We start from the raw sequence: 11,607 nt of genomic DNA, 5'->3' as shown, positions 1-11,607 counted from the left end.
CCATTAAGCAAAACAGAACAAATAAATATACCCTTGAAAGCAACATTATTGAAAATAAGTGTGTTACACAGTGACTCTCCTCGTTCTAATTAAAAGAAAAGAATCAGGGGCAGGAAATTGATTTTTTTTTCTCCCTAATGTTTTAATGATTTGACCTAACTAGTGTATCTGTACAATTTGCTAACACCCTCATTAGAGTTATGCTAAATAGCCAAACACAACAGTGCCAAGGAAAATGCCACAGAATAAGTTTTATGTGAAGAAGGGAGCCTAATTAAAAGAGACTTAATTTCCATCCTTTGGGACTCTAGATGTTCAAGGTTGTGGGACCAGAGCCACATGTATCTTCGGGATTAAGGTGAAGCTTTGGTAAAAGAACGGATTGGAGTAATTGACAAATTGATTGTAAATGAGGTTTAAAAAAAAATTAACTGCTTTACCTGAAAGCACAGCCTACCCTAACAGACACATTTTCTTTCCTTTCTTCTGGCCAGTGTCATGGTTTTATATAAATTTGCAAGACTTTCTCATGCACAGTGGAGATAAATTAGGTTCTTTCCTTACCTGGCTTGTTCAAACTGTGAATAAATCTGTTTTATTTTTTTGTTTTTAAAATTAACTGCCTTTTGGCATCAAAGATGCTTCCATCAAACTGAAATTATGTTATGCACGTTATCCATTAATGCCACTCCTGTTGACCCAATTAATGCTGCGTCCTCATAGCCACAAAGGTAGACACACTCCAAGGTGGACCCAGGCCTCTTCTTCCCTTCTGTTCATGCCTGTGCAGCCCCCTGATGAGTGTGGATAGGACCTTGGCTTGCTTCTAATCAATGGAATATGGCTACATGAGGTATATTGCAAGATTTTTCCGATTACAATACTGGTGGTTATAATGCCTGTCTAGTAGGGCAATTCCCCTTGCTGAATTTGAAGAAGCAAGCTGTTCTGCTTGCTCTGCCTGCACAGAGGGTAGGGACTTGGGAAGCCTGCTGTTGCTGTCCGGCGGGAGAGCGAGACTGCACAGCCAGCCAGCGAGGAGCTCATTCTACCAAGAACCTGATTGGTTTGGATTCAGATCCTTCCCTAGTGAAATGTGTGATGCTTCGCCAAGTCCCGTCCAATGTCATGATGGATTGCAGGGCACTCAGCTGAGCCTCAGAGATTCCTCAGTGCTAGGATATGAAGCATCACTGGGGACCGCTTCTACATGGGCTGTGTGGGGATGGATGTCCGCAGCTGCTCAGGAGGCCGGGAGGACATGGAGCAGCAGGATTGAACCCAGGCACCAACTCCATAAAGGCTGTCCTCATCCCGCCTTCCGGTCTTTCTCTCCCTGATTCAAAGGGACCATGAGACAATCAGCTAATTTATAATTCTCTGAAGTATTTTTTTTAAGTATTAATGTGTCTGTATGTATGGTGTGTGTGTGTGTGTGTGTGTGTGTGTGTGTAGGTGCACCACAGTATGTAGGGGGGATTAGGTGAAATCTTTTGGGAATTGGTTCTCTCTCCCCCCCTGCCCCCCCCCCCCCCCGCTCCACCACAGGTTCTAGGGGTTAAATTCAAATTGCTAGGCTTTCACTGGTGAGTGCTTTTACCTGTTGAGGTATCATGCCAGCCTCTAAATTATGGATCTTGATTGATTCTGTGCATTAAATGTATCTCTGTGAGAAAGAAAAACATCATAGCACAGTTGGTAGTGATTAGCCCTCTTTTGTGGGGAAACCAGAACTGATCCACAGGACACTTGCCAGCATTCTATACAGACTTGAGTGATCTATTCTCCAGGCTCTACCCTGACCATACTAGCAATAGTCAAGCTGAACTGCAACTTCTAACAAAGGGTGACCTTGTAAAACACATTGTTTCCAAATCAGTAAAAAATGAAAATGGAAACATTATGATCCAATAAATGCTTTGGATTTTTTTTGTTTGTTTTGTTTTAATACTGAAAGTGTCCTCTTCTCTCTAATTCTTAGTGTTGAGACTACAGAGTGCCTTGTGGCCTTGGAACACAAGTTCATTGTCTAAAAATAGCTCCAGCTCTTAGAGCCTAAGACAGGCACATCACCAAGAATGCCAGGACAATCTGGTCTATATGGTGAGTTCCAGTATACCTTGGTTTATAGATCAAGATTGTCTTTAAAATATAAGTCTCAACACACACACACACACACACACACACACACACACACACACACACATACACACACACACAACAAAAATCAAATCCAGTAAAATAATTTTTAAAAATTCTGTAAACACTTAAAAAAAATCAATATCTTCCCTACGGTTGACTTTTTGTTTTGTTTTGTTATTCTCTCTTTTTATAAAACATTGAGGTGAGGCATCTAAGGGCCACCTGCATACCCATTCATAGCAGGATCCAGAAGAGACTCAGTAGGCTCGTACTTGAATACATGCTATCCTTGCTCTCCAGCCAGCCTCGCTCCTAAGGCAGCGCGCACCACGCATGCGCTCTGAGGCCTTAGGGGCTCTGTGGCCGTTGGGGAGGTTTCCATCCCTTTGGTTTTTGACCCTCTGCGCTTGCCTGCTTTGCCCCTGCCTCCTCCCCAGCCCAGCGCTGGCCCTGTTCCTCTTACAGGAAGGTGGTGGCCTGCGGCCCCTAGGGCAGTGGTGCCCAGATGAACTCCAGCGCCCCAGGCTGCCCCATGGCTTCTCTCTATGTGGGGGACCTGCATCCTGACGTGACCGAAGCGATGCTCTATGAGAAGTTTAGCTCGGCTGGGCCCATCCTTTCCATCAGGGTGTACAGGGATGTGATCACACGCCGCTCCCTGGGGTATGCTTCTGTGAACTTCGAGCAGCCTGCTGACGCAGAGCGCGCTTTGGACACCATGAATTTTGATGTCATCAAGGGCAAGCCAGTCCGTATCATGTGGTCTCAGCGTGATCCGTCACTACGCAGGAGTGGAGTAGGCAACGTGTTCATTAAAAATTTGAACAAAACCATTGATAATAAAGCGCTGTATGATACATTTTCTGCTTTTGGCAACATCCTTTCCTGCAAGGTGGTTTGTGATGAAAACGGCTCCAAGGGCCATGGATTTGTACATTTTGAGACTGAGGAGGCAGCGGAAAGAGCCATCGAGAAAATGAACGGGATGCTTCTGAACGATCGCAAAGTGTTCGTCGGACGGTTTAAGACTCGGAAAGAACGGGAAGCAGAACTTGGAGCAAGGGCCAAGGAGTTCACCAACGTTTACATCAAGAATTTTGGAGACCGCATGGATGATGATACCCTGAGTGACCTCTTTGGCAGGTTTGGGCAGGTCCTAAGTGTGAAAGTAATGACCGACGAAGGTGGAAAATCCAAAGGGTTTGGGTTTGTCAGCTTTGAAAGGCATAAAGATGCGCAGAAAGCGGTGGATGAGATGAACGGAAAGGAGCTCAATGGAAAACTCATTTACGTTGGTCGAGCTCAGAAGAAAATGGACCGGCACACAGAACTCAAGCGCAAATTTGAGCAGGTGACTCAAGACAGGGGAGTCAGGTACCAGGGTACCAACCTTTACGTGAAAAATCTTGATGATGGTATTGATGATGAGCGTCTCCAGAAAGAATTTTCTCCCTTTGGAACAATCACCAGTACAAAGGTGATGATGGACGGTGGTCGCAGTAAAGGGTTCGGTTTTGTGTGTTTCTCTTCTCTGGAAGAAGCCACAAAAGCCGTTTCAGAGATGAATGGTAGAATTGTGGCCACAAAGCCACTGTATGTAGCTTTAGCCCAGCGCAAAGAAGAGCGCCAGGCTCACCTCACTAACCAGTATATTCAGAGAATGGCGAGTTTACGAGCTGTGCCGAACCCTGTGATCAACCCCTACCAACCAGCAGCACCTTCAGGCTACTCCATGGCCACTGTCCCAAAGACTCTGAACTGTGCTCCATGCTGCCCTAACCAAATTGCTCAAGCAAGGCCAAGTGCTCGCTGGACTGCTCAGGGTGCCAGGCCTCATCCATTTCCCAGTGTGCCTGGTGCTATCAACCCGGCTGCTCCTAGATCATCATTTACTACCGTAAGACCAAGTTCTTCTCATGTTCCTCAAGTCCTGTCAGCCCAGCACATTCCTAACACATCAGCGCAGACAACGGTTCAATGTCCAGTGGCAGCTTCTTCCGCTGTTTGCTCTGTTCCACAGTATAAGTATGCTGCAGGAGTCCGGAACCCCCAGCAACACATGAATGCTCAGATGGTACAACCGCCTGCTATTCGCGTACAGGGTCAGGAACCTTGGACTTCTTCTATGTTAATAACTGCTCCCCAAGAGCAGAAGCAAATGTTGGGAGAAAGGCTGTTTCCTCTCATTCAAGCCATGCACCCGACTCTGGCCGGTAAGATCACTGGCATGTTGCTAGAGACTGAAAACTCGGAACCACTTCGTATGCTTGAGTCTCCAGAGTCCCTGCGTACTAAGGCTGATGAAGCTGTGACCATACTCCAAGCCCACCAAGCGAAAGAGGCTGCCCAGAAAGCTGTTAGCAATGCCTCCGGTGTCCCAACTATTTAAACTGACCAGAGACCTCGGAAAAGAAACTCACACTTTGCAGGAGAAACATATCTAAAACATTGAAAAAAAGTAAATATTGTTTAAAAAAATGGTAAAAATATAAAATAAATAAAAAAGGAAAGGAAACTTTAAACTTTAAGTACTGAGCAAATGTCAGGTTTAGATTTAAGCCTAGACTGATTTAAAAACAGCAATCCTCCCAACAGAAGTAGTAGAATCTACAAACCAATGTTTTGTAGACCCCAGGAAAAGCATTTTCAGCCAAGTAGAAACATTTAGAGCATTCTTTTAACTTTGTAATTCTTTATTGTTGAATAGCTCAAAATGTTAGTTCAATAGCAGAAGTGATAACGGGGCAAGGAAACATAATTTGAATTGTAAAAATCTTGCTTTAATAAAAACTTACACAGTGAAAGAAATATCAGACGTTATTTAAGTAGGGATAATGAGCTCTTATCATTTTCTTTGTATTACTCTATATTACATTGTATATTAGAATAAAGAACAACTAGATGACTTATCTTGTACCAATTAGTCTGCATTTGTGGTGGGAGACAGTTACTTTGCACACTGCTGGTCTAAGAGCCCGAGTTGGCTGGATTGTCTTAATACAGCATGCAACCATTCAGAGAGTGCAAAACATTGTTTTCACGACCCCAAAGGCCCCTAGCTTGCCTCCTGTTAGGTGGAAAATCCAATGAGGGAAACTGAGACAACAGGAGATAGACAGACACAAGAGGACATAGCCTAGTTCTTGTTACCTCTGTAAGGTCCACCCATGGGAAGAAGAGGGCACAGAAGAGCTGGAGCAGATGTTTAAATAGCAGGCATATGAGGGTGGATCTTTAAATAAGGTTAAGAAAACATAACAGTTTGCAAGTAGCAGATCACAGATATAGAAGATGCTTAGAACTGTCTGCAGATATAGTACTTCTGAGCCACATTCATATATATATTCACTAATCATTGTCTAATGTATAAATCACACCGTTTGCCTGGAACCAGAGTTGGTGCTGGGGACAAATGTTGTACAACAGCAACAGGGTCTCTGTAGGAGAAAATCTCCCAGGGATGGCATATGCAAAGAACCAGAGAAGTAGGGTGAACTGAGGAGCTGGGCTTGAGGCTATGGGAAAGGTGGGGGTCGTTATGGAAGTAGAGATGGAAATGGAGGGAGAGGAGGAATGGGGGGAAGAAAGAGTGATAAAGGAGAGAGAGAGAGAGAGAGAGAGAGAGAGAGAGAGAGAGAGAGAGAGAAAGAATACAATTGGAATCTCAGTGAAGCAAGGATGTCAGGAAATGAAGGTAAGGAGTTGCCCTGAACTGCTGAACTTTCATTTTGCATTTGCCAAGAGACCCTGGACCTTTTTGGGGGCTCTTTTAAGAGTCTGTCTTCTGATCTTTTGCTCTAAGGCCTATGAGGGTCGTGGAGCATAGTAACAGGACATTGGCTGCCTATCAGAAGGTGACTTTGTACCTCTTAGCATTGCTGAGATGATATGATGAAATATCGAACTGGCATCTTTTCTGGGCCATAGTGTGTGCTCAGCGTATGATAGTCCCATTCTGCTTCTGGAGAGCCTTCATCCCTTACCTCTTAATGACGACCAATCCATATACAGTGATGTCTTTAAGACCTCATTCTTGGGCACACTATTTTTAACCGAGGGTCGTATCTTCCCGGTAGGTGAGAGGACCAAGACTTTGGTAGAGTTAGCTACAGATCAAGTCAAAGGGATGTCATCATCAGTAGGATCAGTTCAACTTTTCTATATTCTTCCCAGAAGACGTTTGTCACAGTGATGCTTAGCTTTCAGAGGATTGGAATTCTCCCGGGAGGCACACATACCTCTAGGTATGGCTCTGGAAGCATTTCTAGAGATATTCGCTTGAAGAAGGAAGACCTATTCAGAGTATGGATTGCACCATCCCCTGGGCTGGGGTTTCCCATTAAGTAAAAAAGAGACAGTGAGCTGAGGCATCCGCATTTGTCCCATTTTGTTTTCCAATGTGACCGGCTGCCTCACACTCCCCGTTACTGTACCGTCCCCTGGTGATGGACTATACCTTCAACCCACGAGCCAAAAGAAACCTTTCCTTCCTTTACTGGTTTTTGTCAAGCATTAAGTAACTAATGTAGGAGGGTTAATATCTTCATGAATTATACTTTTGTTAGCTGCACATTCATATATAAGGGGATAACTGAGTGGGAACATGTAAATCATGATAGAAACTTCCGTGGTTTTTATTTTTTTTAACAGTTTTATTGTTTGTTTTGATTTTTGCTTTGTTTTTTGAGTGTTTGTTTCTTAATTTTATTTATTTGGCATACACATTTATATTATTATATGTAAGTAGAAAAATTACATACAGCAAGAAGAACCATGAAACAATCGGGGATCATATCAATGTTACATTCAAGGTATTTTGGTTAATTGCATTTGGCATCCTTGTAGAAAACATCTTTCCTATTTTGGTGAGTCTAAAATTCTGAATGAGAATCAATATTTATCCTCTCTCATCTCTGCCAACTCAACACCTCTATCTATACCTAAAAACATCTTAATCCCTAAACAGCTTAGGTTAATTGTAAGACTAAACTATCAGGACTTCAATCTCATCAGAGACTTGAGAAGGAATGAACCTTAATTACTTGAGTGAAGCATAAGTGGAGGTTAGCAGCTTCCAGAATGAGAAGGAAAAAAAAATGACAGAGACAATTTACTGCCTGAACAATCACCCAAAACTTTCTATAAGATTGGAGCATCATCTTCAGCCTTCCAGCCCAATATAGCTGACAGACAGATTTGTGAGACAGAAACTATTGAGGACTTGCTTACCCTGTCTTGGCAGAGTTTGGCTGTTAACTCGGCTTGTATCCAAGCTTGCCCATTTTTAGACAGAATTCTGTCTGTGGCAGAAATGAGGACATTTTGCCCAGTGGTTGGTTTGCCACATTTGAAGCCATCTCCATAAGGAGGATCTTTGATGCTCATCATCTTCTTGAGGTAGGCTGGGCATTACCAGGAGTAAGCTTGTCTCGTCAAAGAATCTTTAAGATATTAAAAACTTCTTAAATGCCATATTCTGTAGGTCTCTGAGGCTTTGAAGACATTAACTATTTTACTTTATCTATAGGATCATATCTATCTGTTAAACACAGGATGTATGTTCCCATGATTAAAAATAGGCTGGTAGTTGACATGACCATAATTTGATCAACTAATGAATGGCTTGTATTGCTTAATTATCCTAATCAGCCTGCATAGCACTTTTCAGGTATCCGAAGTAAGCTTTACATTTTACTTGAGTTATATGGGTTCAGTGCCTCATATTAGAATAGAAATATATACGGTGTGTGTAGAGAATAGTCTTAAATTTGAATTCCATATCAATGTATCACAGTTAATCTTATTTTGTATCAATATACAAAGTTCTATACCAATGAGTTAAAGAAAGCCTTTTTTTGGTCAGTAACCAGCAAGGGCTTAGGTTGAGGAGTAGGTTTAACAATCTACTTTTTATCCTAATATATATATATATATATATATATATATATATATATATATATATATATATATATACCCTTCTTTCTTTTCAAGCCCTATCTCCATATCTATGAAAGAAAGATAGAGGAAGAGAGACATAATTTTAGAACTGTATAATGCTTGTAAAAATTTGTAAGTTTTCAGAACAAAAGAACCAGACACTGAAGCTGGATCAGACCTGACAGGAATCATTCCTCTCAGTATGCAAGGCTTGGAGATCCTGCATCCTTCAGGTTCCAGCCCCAAGTGTTTGAGTTGTTGTTATTCATCAGAACAGGACAGCCTCAAGGACAGCTTCAAAGAAAGCTTCCATACAGACTGGTCCAGTGTTTTAGAAGTCCCACATAGGACTTCTATTAAGCCTGGAATTTCTTAACATTTGGAAACTGGATCGCAAAGGCTACTACTGGCTTGATTAACCATGTTCCCTAATTTTATTCAGGCCTCTATAAAGGTACTATTTGCCCCAAATCAGCCAGAAGAAAACATAAGAGAACAACACCCCATTTCCCCTAAAGGGGGGAGTTGGGTAGGCTTATATTTGCTCTCTTGCGCTACAGATGTTTATTTTCATTGGCAGTTGCTTATAAGTTATGATTGGTCTTATTCAGAGAGAAAATGAGATTGGACTCAGGGATGAAGCTTCCTTTTTTTAAAAGAAGACATACAAAGAGCTGTCCTTGAGACATCTGTCTGCTTACAGTACTGTGTTTACCATTTTACCTCCTCTGTGGGGCTTTAGGTTTACTGTCTTGTCACTCTCTAGTGGCCTTTATATGCCCACAACTTTATCCCCAAAGCTCTCCCCTGGGCCCAAGACATGTTTTGTCATTATCTAAGACTTTAGACATATTTGAAATTAGTAAACAAAATTTGAAAAAAATGCTACTCATCAATTAAAAGCAAAACCCAAACTAAATTAAGTAATATGAGAAGCCTGGGAAAGGGGTCTAGGAGAGGAACGAAGTCTCCTCTCCTAGGAGAGGTCTACTTCGGTTTGACTTTGGGCAGAGAGAAGCAAAAGTAGTCAAAAGGACAGCAATGTCCCCAGGTATCCTGGGTTTGGGCACGGATGCTAGTAGAGAAATGATTGGCATAGTTTAGAACCCAGATGAATCTCTGGATGGAAAATAACGATCCTGCATCAACTGCTGAACCTGAAAGTGATTGACAGCCTCAGAGGTGACCATCAACATTATTCCTGTGGAACTTCATGGCAGCCAGTGAACTTAGAGGAGAAAACAGACAACTGTGATTCTGGGAGGAGAGACACTTGCAAGTGTCTGGCACCATTGCAGTATCAATGATTAAATGCGTAGCCCGGGGAGCTCATTTGCAGAGGGGCTGCCCTTTGGACTACATGTAAAGTGGGGATAATGCACACACCTCAGAAGCACTTGTTCTTTAGGGGAGCTGGCAGAAGACTTTGCTATACCTGTGGGAATCATAGCACCCTGTGGTTGTTATTCTTGTTTACGTTCTTGTTAGCTTTCAATATACTTGGAGTGAAGGAATTAAAGTGATAGGTAAGACTCCAACTCTGAATTTATAACCCGCAGGAGGAGCAAATGATGTACACATTCTGCCTTTGAGGTTTTTAAAATATTTTAAAGGCTACAAGATGGCGATAGTGTGCATATATCTGAGAAGTGGAAAATCAGAGACCGCAAATTCTGTGAGTAACCCGCTTGTTGACTCCAAAACACAGAAGTTAGAGCTTCCTGGACAGGAGGAGACATCTTGGGAGCTGGGGACACACAGCAGCACACATCTGCAGTAGTTTCCCAGGGTCAGGACTAGTGCCAGGTCCTGGGCTTGCAGCGTCCTGTGCTTTCTGCCTCTCAAGCATGGGTCCCCAGTTCTAGGGGCACTTTGCCTCTGCAATCAGACCTCAGATTCCTCCCATTTCTTGAGGAGCTGTCTTGAGGATCCAGGAGGACCTCAGTGGATCGCAGAGGCCCAAGAAACTCAACATGTTCTGATAACTAACAGCCAATGCCACAGATAACCAGACAGCTAAAAGCCCAGGCAATATGGACCCACCAGAAATTCCTCCAAACCCTGGATATTCAAATGCAGTTGAACACATAAGCCTAAAGCTATGGTTATACAGTTCTTTGAGACATTTAAAGAGGAAATGAATATATCCATCAAAGAAATACAGGAAAATACAATCAAACAGGTGAATAAAATTAATAAAATGGGTCAAGATCTGAAAATAGATATAGAATAAACAAAGAAAATGCAATGTTAGAGAGAGTTTGGGGTGACTATTCAGGTAGCAAACTGTCTCTGTCATCTTTTCATTTGGAAAGCTACTAACCTACACTGCCAGTATACTCAGGTAATCAATTTTATTCCTTCTCAAGTCTCTTATGGGGTTGAAGACCAGATAGTTTAGTTTTACAATTAAGCTTAATTATTTAGTAGTTAGGATGTTTTTAGATCTAGATAGCTGTTTAAGTTGCTAATGATGAGATATGATAGATATTGATTTACATTTAGAATTTTAGAGGCACCAAGATAGGAAAGATGTTTTGTTCAAGGCTGCCAAATACAAATAGCCAAAACACTAAGAATGTAATATTTGTATAATTCCTGATTGTTTCATAGTTCTTCTTGCTGTAGGTAGTTTATTGTATATATGTGTAATAAATATAAATATCTATGAAAAAGGAAAAGATTTAATTAAAAAGTTAAAAAAGAAGAAAATACAAACCCTCCAAAATATGGAGATGGAAAATTTAGAGAAGAGAAAAGGAACAACGCAGGTAAGCATCACCAGCAGAATACAAGAGATAGAGGAGAGAATTTCAAGTATAGGAAATATAATTGAAGAAGCCAATACATCTGTCAAATAAAAATATTCTGGCATAAAACATCCAAGAAATCAAGAATGCCATGAAAAGATGAAACCTAAGAATAACAGTAATAAACATAAAAGAAGATTCCAGGATCCAAGAACCAGAAAATATTTTCAATAAAATCATATAATAAAATTTCCCCAACCTAAAGAAAGAGATGCCATTACACAAAGAAGAGGCTTAGAGAACACTAAATAGACTAGACCAGAAAAGAAATCCTTCCTGTCACATAATAAAACACTAAATCTATGGAACAAAAAAAATTTAAAGCAGGAAGGGAAAAAGGCCAAGTAACATATAAAGGCAGATCTTTCAGAATCACATCTGACTTCTCAATAGAGACTATGAAAACCAGAATAGGCAGATATCATGCAGACACTAAGAGACCATAGATGTCAACACAGACTACTATACCAAGCAATGCTTTCAATCACCAAAGAGGGAGAAAACAAGATATTCCACGACAAAACCAAATTTAAACAATATCTCTGCACAAACCTAGCGCTACAGAAGATACTTGAAGGAAAACTCCAACCCAATGAGGTTGATTACACCTAAGAAAACACAAGATATAGATAACTTCACAACAGCAAAAGCAAAAGACAACAGCAACACAAGCACACTATCACTACCAACACCACAATAAAAGGAACTAACAATTATT

The 11,607-nt window shown here is 41.4% G+C and overlaps 1 protein-coding gene across 1 annotated transcript; it reads left to right on the top strand.

Annotated features, from left to right (window-relative positions):
• Window positions 1-2,484: 2,484 nt before the first annotated feature.
• LOC311596396 (polyadenylate-binding protein 1-like) lies at window positions 2,485-5,042 on the top strand. The gene has a single exon (XM_084779750.1). The coding sequence runs from the start codon at window positions 2,648-2,650 to the stop codon at window positions 4,529-4,531; it is 1,884 nt and encodes a 627-aa protein (XP_084635876.1). The 5' UTR covers window positions 2,485-2,647; the 3' UTR covers window positions 4,532-5,042.
• Window positions 5,043-11,607: the final 6,565 nt, after the last annotated feature.

Source organism: Acomys minous (genome assembly GCF_964271855.1).
Source record: "Acomys minous genome assembly, chromosome: 4".
Taxonomy (NCBI): Eukaryota; Metazoa; Chordata; class Mammalia; order Rodentia; family Muridae; genus Acomys; species Acomys minous.
This window is presented reverse-complemented; position numbering and strand designations above follow the sequence as displayed.